Raw genomic sequence first — 18325 nt, forward strand, 5'->3', positions numbered from 1 at the left:
GTGGGGGCAGCCATGGGGGTGCCGCAACCAGGCTTGATGCTATAAACCTCCGTTGCAATCCTGCAATGCAGTGGCTCCTTCACCCTGCCTGGGCCTCAGATGCCCCGCATCGACAGGTGCCAAATGAGCCTGAGCCCGGAAGGCCATGCCCGGATGGCCTGCTGCCCCCACTTGATGTGACTGTCACCGTGGGCCCAAAGGCATCGCCTCACCCCTTGGGGGCTAGGAGAGGGGCCGCACTGGTGAAATGTGCTGGACCCTGGAAGTGCCTGCGCCATGCGCCGTGTGCTGTTGACCGTGGCACATTTCTGCCCAGGTGGATTGTGGCCACAATACGCCTGGATCACTGCTGGGCAGGATTTGTATGGGATCGCATACTATCCTTATCTCGCTACTGCCGGATATCTGCCACGAGCCCACACGCTTTCTGTGGCATGTGGTGGCTGGGATGCCCGATCTGCTAGACCTGCATAATTCCAAGTGGCGTTGGGTCTGAGTGGGGTGCTGCAAACTTCAACCACTGGTGAAATCCTTATTGGTGTGGCATATTGGACCTCCAGCTTACCAGCACAGAACAACAACTGCCTAATAATTATTGAGCCAGGACCTCCTATAGTCCCCCTCTCCCCCACTGGCTAGAGCCATGTCTCCACTCACCTGTCAGGCATCTAGACACAGTGATGGTCCGTGGAGATCCTAAGCAATGCAAGGTGCCATTTGAAAAACCTTGGGCATCCCCTTCTTCAGATACAGGCACTACCATGACGGAAGTTGAAGCGTGAGGCCATGCCCAAGACTGCCATTCCGACTTCAACCCAATATTGCAATAACTGCGCTCAGGTTTTCGGGGATAGGCGCAAGGTTTGATATCTTATTTGCTCGTCTGGATAAAATGGGGCAACGCCTGGAGCATCGGGACACCAGGGTACAGGGGGTTGAATAGCTAATATCAGCGCCTGAGGATGCATAAGCTCAGTTGGACAAACATTTGGATAGGTTGGAGTCCAAACTGCGCACGGTCGCCATAAAGAACAAAGATCTTGAGGCGCATGGCTGCTGTAATAACCTACGCATCACAAGGATTGCCAAAACCACAGACACTGGAAGAATGAGCACATTTAAGGAGAGACTACTGGGTGAAATCCTGAGCTGGGGAAACTTTACAGACACATTTGTCATGCAGCGCACTCGCAGATCCCTCGGCCCACGCCCCGTCTCAGGTGCACCACCCTGCCCAATCATTGCAAGAGTGTTGTACTTCAGGGACCATGATACAGCAGTACGAGAGGCAAGAGAGACTGGCCCACTGATGTACCAAGGGAGGTCATAATCAATATTCATGGGTTTCACCATGCCAGTACAAGAGGCCCGCTCAAATTTGTGACTTCCAAAGTAGTGTTGCGTAAACTAGGGTTACGCTACGGAATGTTATATCCAGCCAGGCTCAAGGTCGATGCCGATGGCAAAACCCGTGTTTTTGACAGCCCCAAAGAGGCTTTAGACTTCTGTAAGACATATGCCAAGGCTCAGACACACTCTGTGCAAACCTCCTCGGAGCATTCCACACCTGACATGCTTTGCACTGATGGCATGGATTTGTTCTCATCTGGGTGACCTTGCGTAGTCTCAACGACTCTAAGAATCACAATGGTCCCTGCCTGATGCATGCAATATTAGTCTCTATGCTCTTTGTTACCTGCTCTTAATCATGTAGGCTGTACATTACCTGTTCTGTATGAGACGCTCACTGCTGTGGTGTTGCTCTCTCCCCTTGGTGGATATCGTGTCTGCAACTGGGTTCTTTTATATGGTTTTAGGGTTACTGAGGTACTTCACCCGGCTTGTTTTTGCTGAGTGTGGGTGGGGGGTTTCTCTTTGTTCTAATATGTTTGTATACATGTTTAATATTTGCTCATTGAAACATGATGGCTCGCCTCTGTGCTCCTTATTGGGGACCCCCCCAGATGTTCCCATGACTGTTAATGCATGGACCTATATTTACATGACCTCTCACTCTTATATCCTGTAACATTAGTGGCCTTAACCCTCATAACAGTAAGCAGGTTTTGCGTTGTCTAATTAGACGCAACGCTGTGATCATATTCTTACAAGAGACGCACCTGGCACCACACTCCACATACTCGTGTGCATCACAGTGAGGTCCCAACTGCTTTTTCTCCAGCTACAGTTCCTATTCTCTTGGGGTCTGCATACTGATACACAAGAAAATCCCCTCTCGCCATATCCCCTTTACTGCTGATGCCAATGGCAGAAGAATACTGGTTTAAAAAATAAAAAAAAACTCTTCGTGCTCTCAAGGCAAAATTGTATTGAGACTGTATTTTCGAAAGGTCAGTTAGATATGCTAGTTAATATCTGGATTTTAACTGCTATAGTAAAACACAGGAATTGCATAAAGGCACACCTTTGTCTTTTAGTGTTCTATGTATTCCTGACTGGTTCCAGATCAGTGGGGTCTTAACCTGTGATCTGTGGACCCTTGGGGAACCGCAAAGCCTACTCAGGTGGTTTTCAACTGCTTAGAAAATTAAAGAATTTTAACAGATTAACAAAGTCTCTATAAATAACAAAGCAATCTGTAAAACTGAAAATTTAAAAACTTTCTGTAGATGCGAAGAAATTAGAAATTGGATGCCAAAAATTAAGTTACGATCGATTTGTGGGAACAGTGCAATGCATCCAACAGAAGATAGAATTGACGTTGAATGGCCTCAGATGAATTTAGAAAAGCTCCAACCTTCCCAATAATTTTTTTTTATTTATATATATTTGTTTGAGAATGGAGTACCATATTTAATAAAGTGTGCATTTATTTTATGAAAGATTGTTCCTGTATTTTTTGTGTATTGTTTTGCGCTTCAAATCATTGAAAATGCTTAGGGTCAAGGTCCCCAGCTTCCATTATTGACTCAATGGGTGTCCCCAATTTTCAATATTGATTCAGTGCCAGTCCCTGGGTTCCAGTAATAAGTGGGGGTCCACAGACATAAAAAGGTTAAGAACTACTGATCTGATCTGAATCATAAATGTTGAACCAGTAATGATGCATGGTATGTGTGAGAAATTGACTTGTCTGAGACACTGTCCAATTTAACATTAAGGTCTTCAGTGCTGCAGGTAGTGCACACACAGGCAACAATGAAGCATTAGTAAAGAAACACATCAAATTCTTTTTTCCATAGTTTTAATTTCAATGTAAAATTGTGTTTTTATCCTAATAGGTGCAGTTGCTGTAGCTGTGTCGAATAACTCTGGTCTGCAAAACCAACATAAACCTGGAGGTAATCTGAAAACATTTTGTGAGGAGGGCGGGATGATGGAATACCCAGTTAGATTTGTTTTCACCAAATGGTAAATTGTTCTGATAATTCATAATATTTAAACTGCTGTCATCTCCAGAGTGTAGGAAGTTGGCTCTGTATATACTATCTCAAAGTGGGAGAGTGTGTGCACAGAGTCCAAGGGCTCCCTTTAGAGGTTGATAGTGGCAAAATTAGATAATACTAATGCTCTATTTTGTGGTAGTGTGGTCGAGCGATAGGCTTATCAGAGGGTAGTGATAAGCATCTGTTGTACACACACAGGCAATAAATGAGGAACACACACACTCAAAGACTTCACTCCGGGCCAATAGGTTTTTATAGAGAAAAATTATTTTCTTTATTTTAGAACCACAAGATTCAGAATTCAAGTAAATACACAAATTGTAAGGTGCTTGGCATAGGTAAGTATGAAACTTTGAAGTAAAACAGTAAGGTACACAGTTTTGGCAAAAACTGCAATAAGCTATTTTAAAGGGGACACTGCAAAAATCAACAGTTCTGGGGGGGGGGGGGGGAGAAGTACAAGTTAGTTTAGCACTTACTAGTTTAGTCTCTGTGGCATAGGCAGCCCACCATTGGGGGTTCAAGTTAACCCCAAACACCCAGCACCAGCAAAACCAGGTCGGTCAGGTGCAGAGGTCGAAGAAGGGCCCAAATAACATCGGCGCCTATGGAGACTAGGGGTGCTCCTGTTCCAGTAAATACGTGCGTCCTCTGGGAGAAGACCGGGGGGGTTTTGGAGAGCACTGAGGGGGTCCCAAACAGGCACACAAAATACACCCACAGCGGCACAGGGGTGGCTGGGTGCAGTGTGCAAAGTAGGTGTTGGGTTTTACTTAGAAATCAAAGGAGAGACCCAGAGAGTCACTCTGGTGATGCAGGCAGGACACGGGGGGGCTTCTCGGGCCAGCCACTGACTGGGCAACGATGAGGGCCGCCTGCTGGTCACTCCTGCACCAGTGGTAGGTTTCTCTCGGGCCTGGGGGCTGCGGGTGCAGTGCTTCTTCCAGGCGTCGGGTTCTTTGTTACCTGGCAGTTGCGGTCAGGGGGAACCTCTGGGTTATCTCTGCAGGTGCCGCTGTTGGGTTGGAGGGAGGTCATCTCAGGGTGTACACATTGTGGGTGTCACCTGGGGGTCCTCGCTGCGGTGTTGGTTCTTCTGGACAGGAGCCGGGGGCATCAGGTGCAGAGTTTTGGGGACTCACTCTTCCGGAGTGAGGCTGGAGTCCCTTATAAGTTGGTTTCTTCTTTGCTGCTTGGACAGAGCCGCTGTCCACAGGGATTTCTTGGTCCTTTGGGTTGCAGGACAGTCCTCTGAGTTGGCAGAGGTCCGTGGTCCTGCTGGAATGCGTCGCTGTTGCAGGTTCTTTGAGTCTGGAGACAGGCCGGTATGGCTGGGGCCAAGTCAGTTGTCTCCGTCGACTCTGCAGGGCTTTCAGGTCAGCAGTCCTTGTTTCAGGCCATCAGGAATCTGATTTCCTGGGTTCAGGGTTGTCCCTAAATACTAACTGTAGGGATGAGTTTAGGGCTGGAGGGCAGTAGCCAACGGCTACAGTCCCTGAGGGTGGCTACACCCTCCTTGTGCCTCCTCCTTTTGGGGGGGAGGGCGGCACATCCCTATTCCTATTGGGCTAAATCCTCTAACACAAGATGGAGGATTTTCTAAGGAAGGGTTCACATCCGCTCTGGTCACCTTAGGGGTGGACCTGGCTGAGGGGGTGACTCCTTGTTTTTCTCTGTCTACCCAAACTTGCTGCCAAAAGTAGGGGCTGTGTCCAGGGGGGCCACTTGCTGGAGTGCCTGGGGCATTGTAACACGAAGCCTGAGCCTTTGCGGCTCACTGCTATGTGTTACAGTTCCTGCAGGGGGAGGTGTGAAGCATTTGTTTCTGGCCTCAGATCACAAAGGCCCTCACCCCAGGGGGCCAGAAACACATCTCAGTGGCAGGCTGCCACAAACCAGTCAGTCCTGCACTGAAGGATTGGGTAAACTACAGGGTGCATTTTTTTAATAGATCCAACACTGGCATCAGTGTAGGTTTATTATTCTGAGAAGTTTGATACCAAACATCCCTGTATTCGGTGTAGCCATTACGGGACTGTCGAGTTTGTTTTGACAAACTCCCAGACCATATACCTAATATGGCCACACTGTACTTACAATGTCTAAGAATGGACTTAGACTCTATAGGGGAATATTGCTCATGCAGCTATGAAATCACCTGTGGTATAGTGCACCCTGCCTTAGGTCTTTAAGGCCTGCTAGAGGGGTGACTTACCAATGCCACATGCAGTATTGTGTGTGCATGGCATCCTGACTTTGCCATGTCGTCTTTGCCTTTTTCTCCCCACCAACACACACAGTCTGCAATGGCAGTGTGCATGTTAGGTGAGGGGTCCGTTAGGGTGGTACAACACATGCTGCAGCCCTTAAGGACCTTCCCTGGTCACAGGGCCCTTGGTACCACTGGTACCTTTTACAAGGGACATATCTGTGTGCCAGGTGTGTGCCAATTGTGGAACCAATGGTACATGTTAAGTGAAAGGGCACTGGTGCTGGGGCCTGGTTAGCAGGATCCCAGCACACTTTTCAGTCAAGTCTGAATCAATAGCAGGCAGAAAGTGGGGTGGGGGGGTAACTGCAACAAGGAGCCATTTTCCTACACAGAGGTAATCCTAACTGGGGAAATTACTTTTTAATTTTGTCTTCTAATCCTAAATGGGTGAAGGTCTTTTATCAACCACTAGCCACATTTCTATGGCTCCAAAGACAATATCTAGGGCCCAGCCTTTGGCTGTTTCCAGTGTCTCCTGGCACACACTGTTGACTTAGGCTGTGACTGTCTCTATCTTACACACCTGAGTCTTCAGATTCTCTAGCCAATAAAGTGAGACAGTCCCAAATGAGTACAATACTACATTTATACCTATAGGGTTTCTGAGGAGACTTAAGGTTGTCAGCTGGAATGTTACCGAATGAACAATGAAGGATGGAAGATACAAGGTCCAGACATGATTAAATGAAAGGCTTCACCTGGACTGCTTGGAGGACTTCAGCTCATACTGAAGCGAGAGAGTGACTGTACTTCACAAACATTTTTAGCTTACATCGGCAGGGAGGCAGGGTCCTAAAATTGTTCTGCCCTGGAGTATCTTTTCAAGTTACCAAATCACATACAGACAACGAAGGATGTTATGGAATAGTCAGTTGCAGGTAGATGAGAGGGCTGTAGTAATGGATATTATTTATGTCCCTAACTTCGACCAAACAGTATTGCTTAGAGTTGTTGTTACTACTGGCTGGGCTGAAAAATTATCCTATGGTCACTGGAGGTGTGGGGAGGAATTTAACCTCCTATCTGATGTAGATCTAGGCCTAGCACACCCGCTACTGCCTAAGTCAACAATGATACAGATCGTCTGAGCACTAGCACTATGTCCTATGTAGATTCATACTAAGAGTGATCCAGAAACAGTACACAGAAGAGCATGTTAGACAAGCTACCTTGTGGATAGCCACACCATGGCACAAAGTACTAACCCTCCTTTGAAAACATGTTGATGTCAGAAGCATGCCACATAGCAGTTGAGATCTTAATATTAGCATCCACCAAGATCTTCTCTTGTATATAACTAAAGTCTTCTGAACAATTGAAGGTAAATGTCTGTAGGCCACAGTCAGTGTATCACTGCTACCGGTCATCCCAAGACCACAAACATCATTTTTTGTATGTTATGACATATGCCATTGAGCCTGAACATCTCCGTCAAACGACCTACTTTAAATCCCAATGTATAGCTGAATATTGTATACAGTCTTAATTAATTGATTAATTACTATGTTAGTATGCATAATGAATTACTATGCTACTATTCACACGACATGTATGTCCTACAGTTGTCATCACCTCTTCAGTGGACGGAGGTCAGTATCTATGGTGATTGACATTTACTGGGGCAGTGACTTTGTATTGCACAGCAATGTAGGACCCCTGCAATGTTCAGTAGTTGCTTCCCTGGACTATTTCCACATAGACTGTCCTACCGTGTACATACAGAAACATGCACACCTCTGCAGATGCTCAGTATAAGGCTTAGGGGAGGCAGCACCACATTTATTTGATTTGCTGCTTTGCAAGATAACAGTGGGATGGCCTCCTTGTAGTTGTGGGTTATTCCTTTTAGTTGATTGAACTAAACTGATTGGAGAAGGGAGGGTGAGGCCATAGAAATGTGAAGGAACAGCACAACCTGGGACTACAGCCAGGCAGTATGCAATGTCAATAGCTGATAGTTCTGCTGAGGAATCCCGCAGGAGTAGTAAAAGGTTTAGGCCTCTATTATAAAATGCACAAGTTCCTACTTGGAAATTATCCAGAAAAAGTAACAGAAAGGAGGAATTGACACCTTTTGCATTATCATTTCTGTTGCACAAATCCTCCCACGGGTCATCTGGTGTGATGATGTGAATCCACAGTGGCATGAAAGCATGCTTACCAGTCTCCGGGTCACTAGGTTGTGATGGCGCATTGCCTGGTGAAGGTTTTTGCAGCAGATGGCTTGAATTAGGCCGGGTGACAGATAGACCATGTGGGATCCAGGGGATTAAATGTAGGGCTAAATGGTCACCTCTTAAATACCAAAAACTCTCTCTCATGTAATGGTTTGGGGGTGTGTTCAATGAGGGTAGCCGGATCAGGTGTCATAATTACTGTAAAGAAGGGGCAGCTTCGGATGAATACAGCATTGAAAGGACCAGTGGAGAAAGGTACATCTTTCTTTTATTGTGTTAAATAAAACCAGTGAATCTAGGTAAATCCACATCTAACCAGGTTTACATGGCACATTGTTTTTCTGGATCTCATAAAGGCTTAAATGACAGTCTATTGTGTATGTTTTGTTCCTAACAGATAGCCTGTTCACATTAATACTGGTTATTGACTATCAAGATATTTTACCAGAGAAGGGGCAGAACATGGATCTCCTACAATCCATTATGGAGACGGTAAACCAGAATGCATTTTTAACAGACGGTATTTGTCTTTTGAGGGTGTCACTGTGGTAGCAACAACAATCACAATAGCTACCTATTGTCAGAGTAACTGAGTGCACTGGTGTTAAGTAAAAACTGCAGGAATTGAATTAATATATTTGCATTTTAATCTGAGATGTTTACATACTCCATGCAACACTGCAGTCATTTCTCCGCAATCACAGGCTTTACACGCAACCTCCAAGTAATGGAACTTGATAGCTGTACAAGAGTGCCATGTCTTTCAAAGCACAGCTTTTGAAGGTGGAGAGATGGGATACAATGGCACGTGACAGATGTCTATTTGGGAAGAAAGCCAGTCAAGTGGTGGGCATGCTGAATAATTTCTTAGCGGCCCAAGACGAGTGAGTGATATAACCAAAGAAGCCCGGACGAATTACTGACCCCTCTGTACGCTGGCATCTATGTCAGGAAGGTGAATGGCTGTTGCTGTCTGGTTGTATTCCCCACCTGCCCCTTTTGTTTATATCTGTTGAGATCCCTTATCCAACTGTATGTTATCACTACTGCATCTCTGGCAGAAATTGCCCAGTGGTAATTCCGTGCAGATCTTGTCCCCAATTAATGGATGGGAAATTTAGAAGAACAAACTGGATTGTAATGATCAATGTGTACCTGTCTGATTTCTCCTGTACGGAATGTATGTTAATATTGCAGTGGGCGGCTATTGCTCTTTAGATATGCTGCTCTGCAGGGACTGTTCTACTTTTATATATTTGATATGATAAAATCAATAAAAAATAAAAAAAATAAGTGGTGGGCATGCTTCGGTGACAGGGTCGTGGATATTTAGGAGTTTGATTAAACAGTAGCACTCAATGTTTTTCAAGAGATCAGCCCCAGGTACAATACGTTACCATAGTCAAGGAGTGAATGTGCACAAATCCTCCTATAGTCTCGTGAGTTAATTTAGGTGTTAATTAAGTATATTGTTCTGAGCCCGGAGCTGAAAGAATAGTACCAATATAATGTCTTTACTTGACTCTCTAAAGCAGTAGCTTCTTTACTTTAGTGACTCTGTGGGGTTGGTTGTCCATCAAAGAAGGCCCAAAATTCCAGGAATGCAAGAGATCTGATGATTATAGTTATCAATACCCCTGTTTTATCAGTGTTTAACTTTATAAAGTTTTTTTCTTCAACCATTTTTAATCCAGCTTTAGCCGTTTTAAATCTTATCCATCTGTTTACTAAGTCTGGGGAGATGTTGAGCATTGCAGCATATACGTCATTTGTTTTCATGAGAGGGTTCGTTGCCCCCCCCTGATTTTCCAAGAGTCAAACATCTTTCCTGAGGCCAGGCTATCTTTAATCACCTCTGCAACCTTGCTACACAAGCTGGGGACCAAATGATGAGCTGCCAGCCTACAAGAATTGGAATCTGACCCTTCTATAGCTATATTCAGAAGGCCAATGGTCTCCTTACGTGAAAAAAATAAAAACTCTCTCAAATTTGACTCGGCCATTCATGACGATGTCCTACCATCCAGGAGCCTGACTGCCTAAGTCCCACCTCCTGCCTCTGAGGATCTGAACAGAAGCAGTACTATGAGTTGCAGGACTCCCTTTACTCCCTGCCTTAAGCAAAGGTGGTGCAAAGTCAAAGTAAGGTTGAAGCAGATACCTGCAATCCACAGCGCAGAGTTTACTCTGGGGGAACACAATATTAGTATGGCAAGGTGAGTGTAGCTGAGACAAATGCCCCTGTGTACATAGAAGGGAAATATGAAAATGGCATTCCACTGTATATACAACTGGGGCAAGCTTGAATGAAAATATGTGCATAACATAGTCATAGATATACTGGAATGGCAACTTGATGCATGGAGCTAGGGCTAAATTTAACATGGCATGGAAATGTGAGCCTAACTGGGGCAGTGTTAACCTTACAAAGAAATATATGCCAATTTGGGGAATTGAGACACTCGCGTAGAATTGTGTAACAAATTGGGACATTGTGTTACAGCCATGGCGACCAATACCTAAAGGGACATTGTGATATTGACATAGGCATGAGTCGCTTTAACTAGAGCCGTGACTTATTTGAGCATCAGAGCTGCCAGGATGGTACATTAGCATCGTGCTCGTAGCAGCTGACTCTGTTTGTGCATCACCAAGTTGTCAATCACACCGCCCTTGAATATGCATGCGTCACTTGGATGTAGGGTAAAAACCGCAATGGAGGTCATTAAGGAATGTATCTCAGTCCTAAACTGTTCACCTACGTTTCATTGTTTTCAGGTGTTAGTTTGATTAGTTCAAAGGAAGGAAACAAGACCACAAAACCCAGAATGCATTAAACTTTCACCCGAGGGAGGTGGTCATCCTGGTAAGAAGTACCCCGGCATTAAATTACATGGAGCAACCGGCCATAAAATATCATAGTCCATGCTATTTTATTTTTTGGCACATTCATTGTAAAGGTGCATTACCCGACACATAAACAATAAAGTACATTACATGTCCAAGTACAGTATTTAAAACTGCAGACCTTTTCATAACATGCAATTAGGCATGCCATTTTATTCAGATGGGGTAGCAACACACGGTATCAGACACTGTATGTAAGTACGTATTTGGTGTTTGTATAGTGCGAACCTAGCCTATAAGGCGGTGGAGCACTGTACAGGGTCAAAATGAAGCATAAAACCAACTAGTGATAGGAAAGGAAGCTGGTTAACGATCCTGTGTACCACAGCAGATCCTAAAGTACTGAAATATTTCAGCAGTTCCCCATTCAGAACTTTGGTAGTAGTGTTGGAATGTTCTGCTGTGAAATTCATAATCTCAGAAAAGTAATTATCTCCTCTACTATGTTAAGAAAAGTTTGAGAGCCACAAACAACATAAAATTCATGTTTAGCACACCTTTCTGTCCATACAATTGTCCCTTTGTCCAAACTTCTGTCACTGTAAGATTCTGAATAGGTGATAGGTGGCCATCCTACATAAAGCAGTTACAGTTTAAAGATTGGTGATCACACTTGAAAAAAAGAAAGATACTTAGAAGCTGTGGCTTTACACCTTTCTTCAACGTGCCCTCAAAGGAGGGGCGAGACCACAACCCTCGTCTCTGCAATGCATTCGATCCACGTTAGAGAATGAGTACACTTGAAAGCTTCATCTGCTGCCAACCTGCATCAGGATTAAACCAGAGTCTCAAAACGACCCTATAATCTGCTAATGTCCCAGTGGGTAACCATCAAGCCTAAATCATTCTTTCATTATTGTATCATACCAAGGAGTTAACCTTCCAGAAGTAGGTATTGTAAGCTTGGCATCTAATTCCTGATTTCTTTCCCCCTAACGTTTTTGAGGCACTGACCCACACTTCGCCAGAATCTCTGAAGCCATGAGCACAACCACAGGGTATTAAGACCACCAACTTGATTTAATCCTCTAATAGAGATCTCTAACTCCAGGCTTTCTGCTTGATTGACAGCCGGTACCCAAAGTAGAGACCTCCGGCCAGATGTACTGAGACAGGTCACAAAATGCACACTGACTGTTTGCGACCTGTCTGTCTGCAAATGTGATATGACCTATATAGTAATAAGTTGCATTACAAAATCTCCAGTTGAAGAATGATCCTGCCTAATTAATATTAACTGGGCAGGTCACTATTTGCAGCACCTGGTAATCAGCTATAAACGAAGTGATGGTGGCCTGCCCAGGAACAGCTGGACACCATCTCTATCTGTAGTCCCAAACGCCTTAAAAGAACCAGTGCTGCTTGTAAACAGAAAACAATTTCCTACTTGGGAAATCATGGGGAAAGCAGGCAGTGGCCCCTGGACCACTGCCTACTCCTCCTGAAGCGGACAATAACTTTCACAGGGAGAAAGCTGTCTTAAAAGGACACCTTCCCCTTTGTGAATGAGTTACCACCTCCTTTAAGGAGTTGGTAACTGATCAATAGTTTACTATTGTCTCTAACTATTGATGCATACCACTGTGACTAATATTTCAAAAGGGACGCCCCTGTGAGGAAATGTAGTTTATTTTATAGTGTGGTTGTGCGACCTCACCATGTAATAAACTCACAAATCTCTTGGGTCCATCAGACTATGGGTGGGTGGTGAGCTCTGCTGGCAGAGTTAATAGACTTTTTGGCACTCAGCGCTCGGCCAAAAGCTCTGCTAGACCTGGCAGTGGAGTGGAGCTCACTGTGTGTGTACTGCAGCCTGGTTATGGGCTGCACAGCGCAAGTGCAGACAGTCTGCGCTTGTGCTGTGTGGCCCATAACTGGGCAGCAGTGCGCACTCGCCACCATGAAGACTTCAGTGTTGGCCAGGTGTGGCTCCGGAGCTGCTGCAAGCTGCTGCTAAGGGGCTGCACAGGCCCCAGCACTGGATCCTGGCTTCCATCCTTTTACCGTCCTCAGCAGCCTGGAGGTAGAGGGAGGCAGAGAGCCAGGCCACTGTCAAGGGGGACCCAGGTAAGTCCTCACTTCGCTTTCTCTTCTATGTGCACACTGGGGCCGGCACTGGGCATGGACAGTATTTGCCACTGAGTGGAGTCTGTGTGGTTGGGGGGAAAAAGGAAACTTGCAGTCAGGGCTCCACTTGAAAAGAACCTGTCTGAGTCCCCAGAGACCCTGGGAAAGGAAGTGCTGTTATGGGGTACAGTGCTGGGCCAGCAGGGAGAGCTTGAGACCCAGCAAGCAGCAGCATCAGCTGCTGAGTGGTAGTCCAGTAGCCCCGCCAGATCGAGATGTGTGTGTCCTGAGAGAGTGCTTTAGAGCCCAGTGGCAAGCAAGGCTAGTCACTTTGTGAAAATACCAGACTGCTGGTGTTGGGTTGCTGCTGCTACTGTTGGGCCCTAAAGAAAGGGCAGACTGAGGCTGTGTACGTGCAGAGGAAACAATTGCAAGGCTGATGCAAGACAGAGGATGTGATTGGCGCTCTGAAGCAAGTTTGTGAAGGAGGTCATCTGGTGAAGGGAAGTGTGCAGGTGTGGCTTCAATCCAGTGGGCTGTGTCAGCAGAAGAGGCCTACAACGGCAGCTTTTGCTGCAGTTTCAGCATACCCTGGCCTGAATTCACCTGATCTCAAAAGCGCTAAGCACGGTTGGGTCTGGTTTGTGCTATTAACCAGGCCTGACCCTGCTTAGCGCTTCCGAGATCGGGCGCATTCAGCACCAGTGTGGTAGGGAAGGCTGCACTCTGCCACATGCAGAACTCCATGGAATTCCACTGAATTTTTACCCAACTCCGTGGAATCCTGTGGACTAGAACTCTGTGCACTCCGCCCACCACTAAATCAGACTCATTTGTTAAAACCTTAGCTCAACCCTGCATAGCTGTGAATTTGAGCAGTCAGGCTTTCACAGAGAAAAAAGAAAAAAGCATTTAGAAGTAACACAAAGTAAATCGGACACCAATTTATAAAAATAGATCTTATTTTTATTGATGTGTAGACACCAAAATGTACAAAATCAACAGGGGCTTACAGAGATATAAATTATTGAGCAAGACTTTAACCGCTGCTTTTTTAATGCAATCACAAACCAGCATTGGCAACTACTGCAGCAAGGGGTTAGTCAGAAGCATTGGCAACTACCAGGTCCTCTCCTGACGGATGACTATTTCCTGCAATGTGTGGCATCTAGCTATCCTAGAGTGCAATAGTCTGCCCACTCCAAAGATGGCAGAACCTTTCTCTTGGTGTGTGGAGCTCGGTAGTCCACTCTAGAGGTTTGACTACCTGAGGGCTACACACCCATGCGAAAACTGGTTTAGCAACCATTTTACCCCTCTCTCTCCCAGGTGCCAACTTGCCTTTTGGGCTCACACTCTGGATTTGTGTCAGGGAGAGGTAACTCCTCTTCCAGAAGTCTGCCTCCTGGTCAACAACTGTAACTGGCCAGTGCAAAGCTTGGGCAACAGAGGGGCACATTTCTAAAGTTCAAAATAACCCTAACCCCCAAAGTGGACTGGAGCCCGTGTGCAGTGGAAAGGCAAGTATTCACAACCTTATTTACAAATGATACAAAAATTAATAAGAAACAATATTTTGTACAAGGTTTGTATTCTCAAAGCCAGTTTATAAATGCTGTCTAGGCAAAATGGAAAGTGCACAATTCTAGCAGTTAATGGATAAGTGTTGTTGCAGATTCAAACCACACGCTGTGTTGTGGAAAATTCTTGAATTTCATTCAATTCATGGACTGCCCTAATTAAAACCCAATGCATTTCAGGACCATGTTGTCCCTTCTTCAGGGGTAACTGAAAATAAAATGGTAAACAAGGAGGGATATTAGTCACATTGCCTATCATGTAAACAATCTTGTTCAAAAGATACTGACACCTTCCATCACCAAACAAACCTGTGAAACTGTGAAAGTTCAGTGCCCCAATAGTCCAAAGCAGCAGGCTTACCATCATATGTCTACTAAAGAATATGACTTGCGCACGTAATTGAATCTGCAAACTCTGCTCCTGTGACAAGAACATTCCAAAAGTGTTGCCCAGTGCATGCATGGAACGGGGTGAGTAACACAGCGTGTTCCCTATTGTGTGCACTACTAGAGACCTAAAGACCGCCTATAGTGCCAAAGCGTGACTGTTTGTGCTCAACTGCCACCATCCTGTGTATGAGACTTGAATGCATTTTACTAGTTGCTCTCAATTTCCATGGGATAAGTTGTAAAAACTCTGCTGCCCATGACCCATGCGCTCTATCGGTAGCGTTGCAGTCACCAACTCTGTGTCTGCTGCAACAAATATATGCAAAAAAGCTGTGTCAACACAGAAAATTGCTAACGCCTCACTTTGTGAATGCGGGTATGCCTCTCCTGAACTGAAGTTAATGAATACTACCTTAAATTGGTCCCAGCAGCAAAAAAAACCAATGGTAAATGGATTCACCCTGCAGAAAAATTCTCAGCTTGCCATAAGAAGGGAAAATTTACTGTAAACAAGCCCCATTTGGTTAAACAATATTTCAAACCATACGTCCCTATTCGTTATTGTATACGTGAACCTGAATCAGCTGCAATCAGCAATTTGATGCCCTCAAAATCCATCTCACAGAGGGGTTTCTTTTTCTTCGTTTCGGGTTTCCCCGACATTGAAGAGGTTGACATATCCAAAGCCTGCCAATTTGATCCCTTATGTTCTTATTCACCCACCTCCTTGATATTGAGTGCACATGTTAGTATCATTTTCATCAGAATCGTCAAAATCAGACCTTGCCTCATTTTCCAAAATTTGCACCACAATCTTTCCTCCTTTTACACACTTTGAAAAAAATGATCTTCTGTATCACAACCAGAGCATTTTTGTTTGCGTGCAGGACATCTTTTCTCCTTAGCAAAATGCCCATTGATAACATGTTCCATCCTGTGATTTATTCACTTGTTTCCTCTTGTTAATCCAGGATTTTCCTATCTCCTCCTGATTTTAATTATATTCCCTTTGAGTTACTAGCTTCCTAGCACTAACATTTACTTTGGTAACTGTTTCTGTATCTTTTCTACCTTTTTTGCTCCGAAATTACTGCTTTTGCAAATCTTCCAGTTAGTTCTGTTCTTTTGTCTACATCAATTAATCCCTGCGGAGGAGCTCCACCTTTAGGCCAAAGGCTTTCTTCTATATTAGGATTTTCTTTATGCATGACACTCTGGTCATAAATCAGTTCCTCCTGTAGGACTCTGAATCGGTATGTCAATGCCACGTTTTTTTTAAAGATGCAACAAAATCTTCAATGGTTCCTTCCTTGCCGTGTTTTCTATGGGATAATTTGTATATGTCAATACCTACACATACCCTGGGTTTGAAATTTGCATCAAAATCCTCTCACGCATTTGAGTACATCCTCTTGTCCCTGTACCCTGGGTTTCTTCTCTATACGTTTATAGACTTTTACTCCACCTGACCCCAGACAATAGAGTAATATCTTTTTCTTTTTTCAGGAGTGAAATCTTCATCATCCTTGAATGTGCAGATTCAATTTGAAAAACACTCTAACCGTTCCTCCCATTCATTTGAGGGCTCATCTGATGCTGCAGTAGACTGCTGTGGTAGTGAGGTACCACTGTCGCGTGGGCTCTCACTATCCTAAATGAGACTACTGGATTTCTAGGCAGCAGGATTGAAATCCGGTTTTTGCTCCGGCTAACTAGCAGTGCCTCATTTCTCCCACGGGGAAGAGATGATTGGGCAGCCGAGCGCATGACATCTTTGGAACTTCTCAGGGAAGTCGTGGTCACTCAGATCCAAACCAACTCTCTCATTTACAATATGATCTCATATACGAATGACAAAGACAGTATAAGTTTTATATAATGATTTAATAAAACGACTGTATTTTAGATAATAAGGCATGAGCCGCAATAACCAGAACCATACAACACAGTAGGATTGAAATAGTTACCAGGAGAGTAAAACATAAGAACAAAGCGATCATCGTGTATAATAGTTTCTACTCTCCCTCTGCATGTTCTATTTCGAGCACAGCATGTTAAGCTTCTAGCTTGCCTGTCTGTATCACTGGGGAGACATCAGCCCTCATACCTGAGCAAAGGCCTGTGATCTTGGTTCAGCATCTGCAACGAGGCAGTCAGCGTCTAGTTGTGGTTCCCTGGTCGGAATCTCCCTCTTTCGTGTATTGGGACAAGGAAGTGATTTTATAACTAACATGTCAGTGTGATCACAAAATGTCCCTACGCAGGAATGCAAAGTCCAAACTCCTACCACGTCTATCGGCAATGTACCAGACTGTATCCTTGACTGAAGCACAGAGTGAATGTGTTATGGAGAACTCCAGTGCTGAGGTAGGCAAAACAGTGTGATATGAATAAAAAACAAAACCGTAGAACTGGCTATTTGAAAAAAAACAGTACGAAGCCTAATAAAAAGCATTTAGGGCAAAGTGCACAGAGGCTCTAAACTGCCAGCAAATGAATAAAATACATCCAGGGCAAAGTGCACAAAGGCCTAAAGCCTGAAGCTAACGCGCAAAGGATACGTAAAACCAACCACACTACACCCTCCCCTTGTCGGTAGCAAGTGGTTCCAATAATATAAAAATATGCCCCAGATATAAACAATACCTAAAATTATATACATATTTCGACAAGGTCAGAAGACAACAAAGTCATAAATTCAGAAAACATGTGACAATAAAGCCAAATTCAATATAATGTCAATTTTGCAGGAGAGGGAAAAAAATCCAATTGTAAACAGAAGCAATAGAGAGTAGGAGCTCCTCCACTTCGATATATGTCAATATCGGAAGATCCACGCCACAAAGTACACACAGAGCAGGTGTGTTCCAAAGCCCCAAAACCATTCAGGGCGGCACCCCGTGCAGGGCCTATGAATGAGACAAAACCATCTTCCTCCAGGAAGGGAATCGCATAAACTGCCTCACGAAGCAAACGCAACCGTAGTGCACAAGTCTGGGAATGAGCCCTAATCGGGAACATCAACAGATCAGGATCGACCACTGGAGGGCGCCGCAGTGAGAGACAGAGAGCCAGTGCATGTTCAAACCAGCACCAAAGGCACCGAAACACGGGTTGCACACAATCCAAAACCGGTCTGAATGACCGAGACCAGTCACACTCCAAATGGCCCAGGAGTGTTGCTCCAAAATGCTGCATCATGAGTTCACGACACAGCTGCGCTGACGGGAGCAGCAATATAGGATCTCGTTGTGGCGGGACAGCCATTTTGAAAAAATAGCAACAACAGCAAGACTCCAGCCAATAAAGCCAAAGTAATCGGGAAACCCCCAAAAATGCTTCTGAAAATAGAGTGTATAGCCGAAGGTATCAAACCGAATATTGAAGAGAAGGTGTGAGCAAAACCAACACCAACGGCTTTGAAAAAATGTGCAATACCAGCAGTGCTGGATGCATTAAATATACGTCCCACAAGTTCACTGAAGTGACTTTGAAAGTTAGTATTCAAAAGGGACTGTATCTCCG

At 44.8% G+C, this 18325-nt stretch overlaps 1 protein-coding gene across 1 annotated transcript in view; it reads left to right on the plus strand.

Moving 5' to 3' along the window:
* Positions 1–18325, plus strand: part of LOC138297264 (uncharacterized) — a 141497-nt gene that overhangs the window by 41354 nt on the left and 81818 nt on the right. Inside the window, exons 4-5 of the mRNA XM_069236719.1 lie at positions 3243–3302; positions 8254–8348. Of these exons, the coding sequence (XP_069092820.1) occupies positions 3243–3302; positions 8254–8348 (155 nt within the window). The remainder of the gene's footprint in view (positions 1–3242; positions 3303–8253; positions 8349–18325) is intronic.

This window comes from Pleurodeles waltl, chromosome 5 (genome assembly GCF_031143425.1).
Source record: "Pleurodeles waltl isolate 20211129_DDA chromosome 5, aPleWal1.hap1.20221129, whole genome shotgun sequence".
NCBI classification, from domain to species: domain Eukaryota; kingdom Metazoa; phylum Chordata; class Amphibia; order Caudata; family Salamandridae; genus Pleurodeles; species Pleurodeles waltl.